At 33.8% G+C, this 15,892-nt stretch overlaps 1 protein-coding gene across 3 annotated transcripts in view; it reads left to right on the top strand.

Annotated features, from left to right (window-relative positions):
• CSMD3 (CUB and Sushi multiple domains 3) overlaps window positions 1–15,892 on the top strand; it is a 1,083,470-nt gene that overhangs the window by 520,795 nt on the left and 546,783 nt on the right. For all 3 annotated transcript variants that reach the window (XM_032609830.1, XM_032609829.1, XM_032609828.1), the window contains one exon: window positions 5,025–5,137. In XM_032609830.1, coding sequence (XP_032465721.1) covers window positions 5,025–5,137 — 113 coding nt within the window. The remainder of the gene's footprint in view (window positions 1–5,024; window positions 5,138–15,892) is intronic.

Below are 15,892 nucleotides of genomic sequence, written 5' to 3'. Positions count from 1 at the left end.
TAGAAAAGTACTGGAAAACTTTAGGTGGGAGATTAGTCAATATTAATATGCCATCTGTGTTTGCTAGTAGTTACTTAGCAAAGTTGGGCTCTTCGCTCCCACAGAATCAGGAAAACAGGAATGCTATCTCCTTTGATGATTTTATTTCAGATCTATGGCTTCCAAGTCCTTGAGAGAGACATTCCTGGTTGTAGAAGATTTACACCTCAAAGGGCAGAGAAAGGATTTACAATTGCAAGTTTTCTAATGTAAATTCTTCCATTTTCCTCAGTCTTTCCTTCTGGCTTTCCAAATCATTTTTAACTTTACTCTTAGAATGATGTCCATCCAGTAAATACCAGCAATTAATTTGCTTATAATGTGGACCTCCTAAATCCCTCATAAATCTTGAAAGACTGTATTCTCATAAGTATTCCAAATGTGACAGAGATAGTAGTTGTTTAAGAACTGCAGGCAACATTCCTGGCTTCCCATATTTTTCCATCATCAAAGCTAATCATGATCCTGAAGGGATTTTAGAGCCCAATTTACCCATGCTTACTCAATAGAAAAGTCTTAAATTTGCAGAGGGTAGTTCATCTAGCTAGTATTCCAAAAGAGCAGAGCACTAGGAGGGAGACTTTTTATAATTTAGGGTCTCTTAAACTACTGTTATGTGGCTGTAAGAACTTCATCTGGTCCACTTAATCTTGGAACTGCCATTTGCATCCCACCCTCATCACCAAATTGTTGGAGAAATATAATTAACGAAAAAATCTCCTGCCAACCCAGTCAATCCTCTCCACAAAATGTAGAAAGAATGAAACAGTTTTAATATTGAATAAGCATTCAACTAGACTGTGATGGACATCATAGGCAATCTGCTAAAGAAATTGCAAAGAGAACTAAATCTTACCCTTTATATATCAGGCAGATACAATCTATTTACATACATGTTAATTGACCGTATCAAAAGGGAAAATAGAACTTCTATCTTTATGAAAAGCAGGAAATTAACATCATGAAGCTATATGCCTAGACTTAAACTCCCACAGAAACAGGGAGACAGGGTGACATTTTCCTTGATGTTCACATTTCAAAGAGGTAACACTAAGGCCTGCAAGAAAGTCATTCATGTAGTGCAAAAATTGACAAGAGGCTTATTTAGCTTAAAAGATTTACATACATCTGTAACAAACATTATAATTTATAATTTCAAGTTTCATAAGAGAAATGCTAGAGAGAAAGGGGGAATTTTTCTTTACCTTCTGATATTGGGGAAATGTTTAATTTAATCCTTTTTTTTTTAGATTTATATTTACCCTTATACCACCAATGGGTTGTGGGAACTAGGTAGAATCATGGCCAATAGAACAAATTGGCAGTGGAACCATTAGTCTATATATGTTAGCTGTTCTTTATGAAATACTGACAAACTTATATGTGCTAGAGGTTTTGGGCTGGTAAAAGAGTTCAGGATTGAGATGGACATAGGAGGGTATAATAAAGAGGAATGATTTAATCTCATAATATTCACTATGAGATAGATTGTTGGCATATTTGATATGGTATAGCTGATGCACATCCTATAGTTTTAAGCTCTCATGCCCATTTCATAATGGATTTACTTTACTTTCTTTCATGTCTCTGAGCTTGAGTCCTCACTCTTGCCCGTAAACCTGTCTCTTTACCATAGCTCAAAAGACTAGTTCTTTTGAACTCATCAATTTGAAAATTGAAAGTTCACATGCCACAAAGTTTTCAAACGATAATGCGTATGTGTATGTATATGAATACATACAGATATACACATATGTTACAAAGGAGAATGTATGTGTTCGTATCTTTTACATTATAATAATTTTAAATTTGCTTTGGCAAGAAGAAAGTGAATATAGTCTAAAATTCTGTAATATCTTATAGTATCTTTATATCTCACACTATTCCTTAATATTATTCACAATCCCATAATTAAATCATAATATTTAACTAGGTTCATTTGTGATGGATTCCCATAAATTCTGTAACACTGGGCACTGCTGGCATAGCTGTATTGCTAATGCAGTCTGCTGATAATGTTCTGTAGTTTTGGTGGCTGACCAGTGAGCAGGACATTCTGCTGCCATGGTGGCTTCAAGGATACAGTCCTCCATGTTGCCCTCTGCTGGTCTAATTATAGTATAGCCTCCATCCAGGACACTGCTCTCTTAGGATACCCTTTTTATTAGGAAGGGAAATTTTATACCTTCTCTCCTCATGCAATTTTTCAGAAATCTTCATGGTTCTACCAATAAAGTAGGTAAACACTTAAGAATTTCTTCTTTTAAAAACCTATTTTTTTAGTATGTAATTTAAAAGTCCTAGTCATTATGGATATTTTACTCAGCAGTGAATCCATTTTTTTTTTCTCTTTGTATTCTTGACCGACTTTTCCCCTCAAGATCTTATTTACTCGTTTGCTTTCTGGCTTTATATGACCCTTGGCTTCAGTTCAAATATGTGACTAAAACATTATTAATTACAGAGGAAACATTAAGTAATTTCCCCTGTTAGGGTTATAAAATTGAGCATTACTGAATGAGATTATTAATGCCTAGATTCAGTGATGCAATAGCAGAATATTCTTTAAAATAAAATTATTCCCACTACAACATACATGACATGACTAGCCTGACATCAGTATTGCGAATGTTTATATTATACTCCTTGCCATTTTATTGTTTTGCACAGTACTTAAATATTTTTCACAATGTTTCTTTAGAACAAAGTTCTATGAAACTTGAATGTCAAAATGAAGTACATTCCTGGTGTTAAAAAAACAAGTTAAAGATTTTTATAGATTCTTTTTTCTTTTCAGTTCAAAAAGAAGTGTAAGATTTTCAATGATCTAAAATTTAGTATGTTGGCACTGTTGGTGGAAATGTAAATTGATACAGCCACTATGGAGAACAGTATGGAGGTTCCTTAAAAAACTAAAAATAGAACTACCATACGACCCAGCAATCCCACTACTGGACACATACCCTGAGAAAACCATAATTCAAAAAGAGTCATATACCACAATATTCATTGCATCTCTATTTACAATAGCCAGGACATGGAAACAACCTAAGTGTCCATCGACAGTTGAATGGATAAAGAAGATGTGGCACATATATACAACGGAATATTATTCAGCCATTAAATAGAAACGAAATTGATTTGTAGTGAGGTGGATGGACCTGGATCCTGTCATACAGAGTGAAGTTAGAAAGAGAAAAACAAATACAGTATGCTAACACATATATATAGAATCTTAAAAAAAAAAAAAGGTTCTGAAGAACCTAGGGGCAGGACAGGAATAAAGATGCAGATGTAGAGAATGGACTTGAGGACACAGGGAGGGGGAAAGGTAATTTGGGACAAAGTGAGAGAGTGGCATGGACATAGATACACTACCAAATGTAAAATACATAGCTAGTGGGAAGCAACCACATAGCACAAGGAGATCAGCTCAGTGCTTTGTGACCACTTAGAGGGGTGGGCTAGGGAGGGTGGGAGGGAGACACAAGAGGGAGGAGATATGGGGCTATATGTATATGTATAGCTGATTCACTTTGTTATAAAGCAGAAACTAACACACCATTGTAAAGCAATTATACTCCAATAAAGATGTTAAAAAAAAATAAGAGGGCAAATACATTTTTGGAAATTGTGGAAATGAGAAAAAAAAAAACCAAGGAAACGTAGTAAGTATCAAAGAATAAAAAGATAAGCAGATAGACATCTAGAAATGAAAAGGAATATGAAATAGGTGTAGAACTTTCTAGAGCAGAAAGAGGCTCCAGGTCCTAACCCTGCCATCCCTTCTCCTAAATGTGTGAAGCTACTTCAGGCAAAACGTCCCTGTACCAACAGGCACGTGAAGAGATGCTCAACATCACTAATTATTAGAGAAATGCAAATCAAAAGTACCTTGAGGTACCACTTCACACCGGTCAGAATGGCCATCATCAAAAAATCAACAAACAATAAATGTGGGAGACAGTGTGGAGAAAAGGGAACCCTCTTGTTCCGTTGGTGGGAACGTAAATTAGTACAATCATTATGGAGAACAATATGGAGGTTCCTTAAAAAATTAAAACTAGAACTACCATACGATCCAGCAATCCCACTCCTGGGCATATATCTGGAGAAAACCATAATTCAAAAAGATACACACACCCCAGTGTTCGTTGCAGTAATATTTACAGTAGCCAGGACATGGAAGCAACCTAAATGTCCATTCACACAGGAGCGGATAAGAAGATGTGCTACACATATGCAATAGATTACTACTCAGCTATAAAAAAAAAAGAATGAGATAATGTCATTTGCAGCAACATGGATGGACCTAGAGATTGTCATACTGAATGAAGTAAGTCAGACAGAGAAAGACAAATATCGTATGATATCGTTTACAAGTGGAATCTAAAAAAATTAGTACAAATGAACTTATTTACAAAACAGAAATAGAGTCACAGATGTAGAAAACAGTTTATGGTTACCGAGGGTGAAGACGGAGGAGGGATAAATTGGGAGATTGGGATTGACATATACACACTACTATATATAAAAATATAACTAATAAGGACCTGCTGTATAGCACATGGAACTCTACTCTGTAATGACCTATATGGGAAAGGAATCTAAAGAAGAGTGGATATGTGTATATGTATAACTGCTTCACTTTGCTGTACAGCAGAAACTAACACAACATTGTAAATCAACTAGACTCCAATAAAATTTTAAAAAATAAATAAATTAAAAAAATAAAATTTAGCCTCTTGCCTCAGGGATATGAAAGATCTAACCTAGTTAAACACATAAAATAGTACTTGTTTATAATAAACCTTGATCACTAAATTATGTTGTTTGTTCTGTTATAACAACACAGTCTTATAAGTTTATCTGACACTTGTTTGCTTCTAGCCAAGAAAGTATTGAGAAACACATCTGTCTAATAATTTGCATACAGAGGGTATTTTAATAATCCATTTCTCCCTTCTCTGTCCATCCGTTTTTAGGCTGACTGGAAGCTTTGTGCCAGACTTGATAGTAAGCATGAGTAGCCAAATGTGGCTGCACCTTCAAACAGATGAAAGTGTCGGATCTATTGGCTTCAAGGTTAACTACAAAGGTAATGATAAATTGCTACTTTGGGAAATATGTTACCTTAATAAAACCAGAGAATACTTTTAAATTCAAGTTTAATTGTATCTATAAAATAAAATTTTCACAGCATATAAGAATGTATTTCAACAAAATACTTGCCTCTTTAAATTAACTATAAATGTTGATTTCACTTTTCTTTAAATAAAATTTTTTTTTTCCCTTTAAAATGTATATATTTTGCATACCTGATCTCTCCCTCAGTCCACTATACAGTGCCTGTGCTTTAGGCACTCTGGACTCCTAGCTTTTCCCAGAATAGACAATGTGATTTTATAAACTTTATACAAATTGCCTGGCAAAAAATCTACTAATTATTAAATCCTTAAATACAAAGTAAAGAATTAATTTCTTAAAGAATCCAGGGTACCAACTATTACTATTTTTATTTTTATTTTGTAATTCGTCAGTGTATCTCTCAGATCAAATACATGGTATCAGTGTTCAGATTATCAACTCCTATGTAAATTACAGATCACAAAAGTGTTAAATTGCTACTGCCTATCCCAATATTGATAGTTTTGCAGATTAATGATGAATTACATGTGTGTAACACAATCTTTTGTTTTAGTTCCATTTATAAGAGATAGATGCAAACATTGTGAAATCATATCTTTGACACACAATTAACTTTTTAAAAATTAATTAATTTATTATTTTTGGCGGTGTTCGGTCTTTGTTTCTGTGTGAGGACTTTCTCTAGTTGCGGCAAGCGGGGTCCACTCTTCATCGCGGTGCACAGGCCTCTCACTATCGCGGCCTCTCTTGTTGCGGAGCACAGGCTCCAGACGCGCAGGCTCAGTAGTTGTGGCTCACGGGTCTAGTTGCTCTGTGGCATGTGGGATCTTCCCAGACCAGGGCTCGAACCCGTGTCCCCTGCATTGGCAGGCAGATTCTCAACCACTGCGCCACCAGGGAAGCCCACAATTAACTTTTTTTAAAGTCAAATAGAGACAGTGGATATACAGGTATACACACAACGTACATATTAGAAAAGCAATTTTGAAATTCTGACTGAAAATATGTATATGTTATTAAGTTAAGTTAAATTCTATGCTTTAAAAGATAAAAATGTGAAAGAGACCATCAGAAAGTTATGCTGCTTGAATTTATTTTTTCTATTGTAAAAGTCATTATTCTCTATCTTATCAATTAAACAATGGATTATTAAGTAGACAGAATTCTATTACTTGCATAATAATAATTTTTAAACAGACTTTACTTTTTCAGACATCAGCTTGCCATGCCTTTGTATCCTGGCACAGGGAAATGAATGCATGATGTTGTCAGGGAGACGGGACACATGCATTCTGTGTTTTTAACTTGAGACTAAATTTGGTACTATATTAATTTGAATAGTTCAGGAAATCTGTATAAATGTCAGTTTAAAAAAATAAAAAGGTTAGCCTGATTATGATTTAAATATATTCTTCCTCCATTTAAAATCCACATCTATCCCCAGTAAATAAAACAAAGTTACAAAGTTTAAATAATGGTCAGCTTCTGTTGCAAATATCTATGTCTTGATTGTTTTCTTTTTCCTTACTTTTCCCCTGTAAATTATAATCCTCTTGGCTTTATTATTTTCTTCACCCTAAGAAATTTAAACTGTTAGAAAGTCTGGAGTGATTTAAACCATAGAAACTGTATTAATCATTAACGACAATGCTTCAGCAAAGAACGCAGTTATTAAAGCTCACGAACAGTTTAGAACCGCAGGGGAGACCTGTCGATATTTACAACTCTTGAACTGCTCTCCACTCCACTGCAGTTCAAGAGCTGGAAGTACCTTGTAAAGTAGCACAATTAAACATTATTTTGTTTTGTTTTCTGCTCAGATTTCAACAAATAATTTAAAAATATATGTACTGCCTAAGGATCTGCTATGTGCCAGCTACTGAATGAGTTGTTGAGTATAGAAAGAACAGCCAGGGACTTCCCCCGGTGGTACAGTGGTTAAGACTCCATGCTCCACTGCAGGGGCTGGGGTTGCATCCCTGGTCGGAGAACCAAGATAGGATCCTGATCACCACGTGGTGTGGCCAAAAGGAAAAGAAACAACAGCTGGATATTTTCTCTCTTAGGAAGATCATAATATAGTGACAGAGAAAAATATATCCAACTATCCATATACAGATATCCACCAAAGTGAGATTTGAAACAAACCAACCCAGGAGATTCTTAATGAATAATTCCCTTATTCTTTCCCTCCCTTCAATCTGGTCTCTTTCAGTCTAACATCCACACTGCTAATGATGATTTCCTAGCAGCAGGGAGGTGATCATATTACACTACAGCGTAAAATGTTTCCAAAATTTTTATTGCCTAAAGATGAAGTGCAGAAGCTCCACAGATCTTATCTTTCACCTTTTTTCTCCCTACAATCCAGTTTTATAAAACGATCCATAATTCTCTGAACCCAGAAAGTTGTTTCACACTTCTCCTTACACTCAATAAATTCTATCTGGATCCATATTCTATTTCTAACTCAGCATCACAACACTCATGCCGTGAGACAATGTTCAAATATTTCTTCTTCTGTGAAGCCTTCCTTAACTCCCCCCATTACAAAAGAACACTTAACTCTGTTTTATAAGCGCTGTATCATATATACTACATAACCAGATGAAATGCATCATATTCATCTTTATATTTCCATTAGCAACCCCCTGCTATATCATCATAGGTAATTAATGATTGTTCAATAAAGCTGAACAAATGAGTTGACCTATATAATATGATGTAATACAGGGTAAAGTATATCCTCAAAAGTTTAGTTTTCTTACTGTGAAAAACGTGTTTTTGCATCCTCCATAATATAAAATCTGAGCTCAAAGTTGAAGTAGGGTTCATTTTGAGAAGTTTCAAATTTTTATGTGCAGATAACTTTAGCAGCTTCGCCTACTATAAATAATTTTCATAATTACCATGCTCTCTGTTAAGTAGTCTGTTGGTTCTAAATGGAACACCTGCTAAAAAAACTTTCCAGATTTGATCTAAAGATATCTTTTTCTTATCATCCATAGATTTTGCATGAGATAGCATTAAAAGTGGATCTCCTGTAAATTAAATTTGTGTTTTATTGTACATTTTGTTTTTGAGAGTAAGAGAGAACTTAGCTATAAAACCACTTTGTCATTTTTACTCAAAGGTAAATATTTAGGAAATTTAATTTTTTTCTATGGCTATAAGTCTCTTCATATCCTTTCCTGGATTAATTTTGATTATTTATATTTTGTTAGAAATTTTTCTAGGATATAGATAATAGTTTTCAAATATTGACATTTCATACATAGTTTTTTTTTTTAATTTCTTAAAAAATTAGTAAAGATATCTTATCCAAATTATTTACGACATAAATTAATTCAAAAGAGTAAATACTTTTTCTCACTCTGTTTGCCAGCATCTGCTTTCTTGCTTGCCCAGAAATCCTTCCACTTTCTTCTAAGAGCTGAACTACTTTAGGCTTGATGAACTTCATCTCTTCCACTTCTGTATGGCTCTATAGGTTTGGGCTGAACTAATCAAAATTCCTTTTGATATGGTTAACAGTTTAGGATCTGGGGCAATTGATACAGATTCCAGGTGAAAGAAAATCTCTTTTCTGAGGTGGTATATTAAGGGTTATTTAACTTGGTGCCTACTGGTGGTCAACTTTTGTTGCTGGCAGAACCAGCAGATGGAAAAAATGAAAAACAGTATTGTAGAAAAAAATTGAAACTCCTAAGTGCCTGAAGGGAATACTAGACCTTGGTTTTCCAATGGTATAAGGCTATAAACTTTTCCTTGTTTAAGCCATGGTGAGTTCAGTTTATGTCACTTATAGCTAATTAAGCCCTGATTAACACATTTGCCATCTCTTTGTTATTTAATTCTTTCAACATAGAAAAAAAGGGAAGATCTATATTACAGTTCAATGCTTGCAGAATCAGATATATTTCTTTCTTTATTTTAATTTTTTTTTTAGGGTGGAAAAACACTATGGATGGGTCCCAGGGACAATGTGTACTCATAGAAAGGAACAGTTATATTTGAGAAAGTAATATTCAATACACTCTTTACTTTTTTTCAGGAAAGGAAACATAGAAATATTAGAGTTCTGTAATCACCTTCTACTAACAGTGTACATCCATAATGGGCAACATTCTTTATTAATCTTAGGACCCGTGCCTTACTGCCATTATTTATGAATTAAATTTTGGTCCCAGTTTTTTTTTTGTTTTTTTTTTTTTTTTTTTTAATTCTCAAATCATATCATGAGATTATTGAGATGTTTTGAAAATAGCATCAATTCCTTGATTCCTACATGGCTAATTATGACACTGAGACATAATCTTGTTTAGTTATCACTGAAATCATGTTGCAGGATAATGGAAAAAATATGTAAAATGTTTTTGATTATTTTCTCTTTCTTAAGATTTCTGTTATGAATACTTCAGAAATTGACCCACATATATACAGTCAGTTGATTTTCAGAAAAGGTGCTAAAGAATTCAATGGGGAAAGGATATTCTTTTTTTTTTTTATGAGTAATACTGAAACAATTGTATACCCACGTGCCAAAAAAAGCAAAAAAAAAAAAACCCAAAAAACAAAAAAACCCTCAACCCTCCCTTAACTCACACAGTACACAGAAGTTAACTTGAAATGGATTATAGACCTAAATATAAGAGCTAAAGCTACAAAACTTTTGGAAAAAAAAAAAAAAAAACTAGCAGAAAAGCATAGTTAGCTTGGCTTAGGGAAAGTTTTCTTAGCTAGCAGACCAAAAACATATTATATGCTATGGACTAAATGTTTGTGTCCCCCCACAAAATTCATATGTTGAAGCCCTAACCCTTAATAATGTGATGGTTTGGAGGTGGAGCATTAGGGAGATAATTAGACTTAAATGAGGTCATGAGGGGAAATCTACATGATGGATTAGTGCCCTATAAAAAGAGACACCAGAGAGCCTGCTCTCTCTCCTCAAGTACTCACAATGAGAAAAGGCCATGTGCGTAAACAGAGAGAAGGTACTTGTCTGTGAGCCAGGAAGAGGGTCCTCACCGGAACCTGACCATGCTGGCACCCTGATCTTGAGCATCCCAATAGAGAACTTGTATACAGAGTATATAATGAATTTTAATAACACAATAATAGAGTAAAGAAAATAATCCAATTTAAAATCGGTAAAAGAACTGGCCATCCACTTGACCAAAAAAGAGATACAGATGGCTCAAAAGCATTTGGAAAAAATGTTCAACATCATCATCATAAAGGCAATGCAAATTAAAACCACAAGGAGATACCACTATATACCCACTGTATGGTGAAGATTAAAGGTATTGGCCTGGCGAGGAAGTGGAATAAATAGACTTCAAACACTGTTGGTGGGAACATAAAATGTTATAATCACTTTTGAAAACAGTTTGACAATTTCTTAAAGTTAAACACATGCCTACCATATGACCCAGCCATTTTGCTCCTCGACATTTTCCCAAGGGAAATGAAAGCAAATGTCTATACAAAGACTTGTATAAGTATACATAGCATATATATTTTTTAAAATCTCCCCAAACTGGAAGAAATTTAAATATTTATCCATAGGTGAGTATATAAACAGAATGGGGTACTACTCATCAATTAAAAGGAAAAAGCTATTAACATATGCAAAACATGGATAAAGATCAAAATTATCATGCTCAGTGAAAAGATCCAGACCAGAAAAAAACAAAAACAAAAACACAGTATATCCTGCATAATTCTATTTATACAAAATTCTAGAAAATGCTAACTAAAACTCGTAGTAACAGAAAGCAGATTATTTTTGGGGCATTGGAGGAATTGATTACCAAGGGGCCAGAGAAACATTCTGTGGTAGATAGATAAATGTTCATTACCTTGGCTATGGTAATGATTCACAGGTGTATACATATGTTAAAATTAATCAAACTGCACCTTTTACATATGGTCAGTTTATTGTTTGTCAGTTATACCCCAATGAAGCTGTAAACAAATTTCTGTGCTAACATTACCAAGTAATGTTTCAAAATGAATACTAATATAAGCTGTTTTATTTTTAATGGTATTATTATTTTGAGAGAAATAAGAAAAAGATTATGAGGAAAATATTTTGATAGTTTTTGACAAGAGGGCAAGAACAATGTTTCATTTAAAATAGCTTTAAGTAGAAGAGAGAATAGCATATTCTTGGAATTTATTTTTGAAGTGCTTAAGTGGTTGTACTTCGCAGATTTCAAGTTTTTCTTTTTTCTTTTTAGTAGGTTGAGGTATTACAAACAAGAGTGTCAGTGATATAATAGAGATTATAACGAGGTAAATTTATACCCAAGGAGCAAAAGAAGTGCTGAAAATTGCATTCATTTTTCTGTTCTTTCATTAAAACATTTTTAGTCTTAAGAAAGGTGGTACAAAGTAAAAATTTGTTATAATCAATTACTTATTTCTTAATCCTGCGGGTACCTGCCTAAGAAAACCTGACTTGTTCTTGTGAGGGACTGAGTTTTATTTAAACTGAACACATTCTTTTTTTCTCCAATTATATGAGATTTTAAAATTTTGTTCCACTTATATGATTTTTTCCATCTCTTTATTAGGATATTTCTCCAAAATCACCATTCGTAGAATCCCAAGATTAAGCCTTGTTATATTTCTGATTAGAGTCAGTTAAAAAAAGAATTAATCATATAAGGATATTTATATAGTGGAGATATACAATGGTATCTGGCAAAAGAGCTAATGGTGTGTGTAGGTTTTTGTCCTCTTAGTTAGTACAGTGAAACAAAGATTCTGCACAATCCATCATTATACCCCCCCATAGTACTTACCACAATCCAAATGGATGGTCCAATAAATATATCAAACTGCAATCTGCCAAAAAGCTCACTGAGATTAATGCTAAACCAAAATGGCTTTCAGTATTAAAGAATTACTGTGTTATTAGCAATTGATTCTTAAATGCTTAATTTTAAAACTATACTTTAAAACAGAAAACTAATAATGAATGAATGATAAATAAAGATCTTTAGAGACTTTGTTAGAAATTTATGAATCCCCCAAATCTTCCCACGTATTATATTTCTTAGTTTTCCAATGCTATAAAATCAAATTAGTGAAATAAAATTATGTAAGGCACAGTTATATCATTTTGTTAATTTATAAATATTTCCTATTTCCCCATATCCTGTTCTTTAACTCAAGTGAATTCAATTTAATGAGATCAAAGTCATCTAAAGAACATATTTAGATGATGATTTAACAGACTCTTAAAATGCACTTTGTAAATAATGAAAATAATTTTTAATTATACTGAAAAATAAACTTTTTAGTTTTTTAGGAACTAAATTATTTGTAATATACAAACATAATATTAGCATGTTACACAGCTATATTTCAGTGTTTGTGTGATTAAATTGGAATCTAAGTTCATTTGTGTAAATAACTATTTTCCTCTAAGGTATGCCATGTACATCACTGATTCAATACTTGCTGAAAGGAAAGTTTATCTTTAAAACAACGAGCTTGGACAAAATAGTCTCTGCATTTACTTTGAGTTCTAACATTCTTTTATTAGATTTGGTAAATTAAATATTGATATGTTTATTATACGGTCCAAGAATATTACACTCAATATCCATTTCTTATAGTAAACTGATACGCTATCAGCGGGACATGCTTTGTGTGAGTTCTCAAGATAAACTCCTCTCTCAGAATCTCTTCCAGATGTGACACCTTTCTATCTGGTGGTGGTCTGCTAACACAGAACGAGTGAGCCCCCTTGGATTTTCTCATTATTGTGTCTTTTGAGTTATTTCTTCTCTTCATATCATTTTCATTTTCTTTAAGAAATCTTGTAATCTGTTAAAAGTGTTTCTCTTTCTTGGAAAAACTACTAAGTAACACATAATATTATATGTGGGATTTTCATGATAACATTTCAATCTGCCCTCAGAATAAAGACAGCTGTTAAGTATGACCCATGGAAACTTTACTAGAATAAGTATTATTATTTTCATTGTTGCTTTTTATTAGCTTAAAGGGTTTATTCTATTTTTACATTCAATACATCAAGTTTCTTCAGAAAACAACTGCTCCTAAAATATTCAATTTGATTTTATCACAGTCTGCTGTGAGAACTAAGCTTTTTGTTTCTATACCCCCAGAATGAGAATGAGTGGCAGTAGAATATTAAAAGTTATGTCTATTTAAAAATATTCATTGAGTTTCAACTATGTGCCTAGGCATAATGAAGAGGATAGGGTACATAGCAAAAAATAAGAGACTTAGTCACTGCTTTCAGTCTAATGGGACAGACTGACAGTTAACAAATAATTGTAAATGTAAAGAGTGCTAAAAATGAAAGAGAGAATGTGCTTTTGGGAGACTATAACAAGGCACCTAATGCAGGCCTCAAGGAGACCTTTCCTGAGGAAGTGAACATGGACTGATACCTGAAGCTGAGTAGGAGTTACTGAGGCTGGAAGCTGGACAGCATGACCAGTGTGTATAGCTGACAAGTTACATTTCAGGAGTTGTTAGAATTCCTGGATGTGTAGCAGAAATGGAAAGAGAAAAAGCTATGGTGTAGTCCTGGATAAGACTGGAGAGATGGGAGGGAGCGGGTTATGCTTTGCTGCAAAAGACACATACGAATCTGTGAGACAAAGATATTCATTTTCTCCATGGAAGCAAAAGATCATTCCACCCACTCCCAGGTAGACAGCTTTTCCAATTTTCCCCTTAGGACAGGGACTAGTATTTACTTAAATAATGGAATCATAGAACATTGAAGCTGGGAGAGACTTTTGAGGTAATTGAATCAATTATACTCATTTCCTCAAAGATGAGGAAATTGAGTCCCATAAAGATCGATTTTTCTCACAGTCATTATAGGCAGTGCCTGAGCCCAAAGTGGAACTATGAGCTATTGCTTCTGAGAGGGTCACTTTTCCCTGCACTACATTGCTTCACACTTCATATTTCTCCATAGATCCAAGGTATATATAGTTGGCTGATTGACAAATACACTTTTGTAGGTTGTACAGGGCCTTTGTCAAATAATCTATAATCATCACAATTTCTAATTAAATTAATGTGTCTTTTCCCTCAATGCCAGTAATAATTTAATTTTATACATATTATATTCATGGTTATTCATTGTATCCACCTTAACTGGGGAAGATATTTCAAATGAAAGTGAAGTATCAATGCAAGTAAAAGAATCATTGGAGACTAAAATGTTTTTCCTTATCTGTTATAAGCAGAAGGTAAGATGTGAGATATGTGAGGTATTTATATTTTAGAACTTGATCTTTAATGGCAGAGGAGAACAAAGTTATTTGTTTGATTAAATAAAATCCCAACGTTATTTTTGCTTATCTCAACTGAGAAAGAAATCTTGATTCAGCCTATCAGAACTAAAACTATTCAGAATTTTGGAATAGTGCCAGTCTATGTGCAAAGAGGTACCTGCTTATATAAATAAACTGTTTTCTGAATGTGGTACTACATCATTTCTTGGACACAGTGGTAATCTTAACCATTCTCAAACTCATTAGCTTATACAACAATTATTTATTTTCACAAGTCTGTGCATAGGCTGAGGGTGTGCTGATCTAGGCTGAGTTTGAATTCATGCATCATTCATTCTTCTGACACCAGTGCCCTAGACCAGATATGGTGTTTTCTTGACAATGACAGAAGTGCATAGGATAAAAATTCAACCAAACAGACATGTTTAAAGATCTCCTTGCTTCTTGTCTGCTAAAATTCATTGGCCAAATCAAGTCAATTGGCAAGCCCAGATTTAAAGAGGTAGGAAAGTGAATTCTGCCCAAAAAAGTGGCTGAAGAGAGTAAATGTTTTTAAACAATCTAGTTTTCAACAAGTGCTAACTCTCTCTATACATTTATATATAAAGTACATATACATATATATATATATATATATATATATATATATATATATATATGTATTACCTGTGCTTTTGTCTGTACCTGGCCACCACCAACCAGATGACTAATGAGTGGTACAGAGGTTACCGAGCCTGGTGCCAGCATTGTCCCCAGGTAGCTCCCCAGGAGGAAGCTCAGCACTACAACAAAGCTCAACAGGAAGACAATCCTTGGGAAGGTCAGGAATATACATAAACACACACACACACACAGACACACACATACATACATACATGGTTGACTCTTGGACAACATGGGTCTTGAACAGTGCAGGTCCACTTATACAAGGGATTTTTTCATTAATAAATACTATGGTACTACACAATCTGTAGTTGGTTGAATCCATAAATATAAAAACACAGATACAGAGGAACCATGTATATAGAGGAACTATCTACACAAAATACCAACTATAACTTATACTTGGATTTTTTTTACTGCATGGAGGGTAGGTGCCTCTAACTCCCACATTATTAAGGGTCAGTTATATATCTTCCGCCCTCAATAAGAAGACAGTTTAGTTTGGAATAAAGTCACATATGCTGATCGTTGCAGTGGTCTAAACAAGATGATACAGAACTGGACAAGGGATGTTACTTCTGAAATGAAAAGTTAAGGATGAAGTGGGGATTGAAGTTAAGAGTTCTCTCTGAAAAGGGAAAAAGAAAACACACCTTAATGACAGTATATAAAAGAGACCTAGCAAGAAAATATATAAAGAAATGGAGGTGCTCATAGTAGTCAAAAACCTGCAAAATATATTTTGG

Source organism: Phocoena sinus, chromosome 17, assembly GCF_008692025.1.
Source record: "Phocoena sinus isolate mPhoSin1 chromosome 17, mPhoSin1.pri, whole genome shotgun sequence".
NCBI classification, from domain to species: Eukaryota; Metazoa; Chordata; class Mammalia; order Artiodactyla; family Phocoenidae; genus Phocoena; species Phocoena sinus.
The sequence above is the reverse complement of the archived record's forward strand: the minus strand, read 5'-3'. Positions and strand labels throughout refer to the sequence as shown.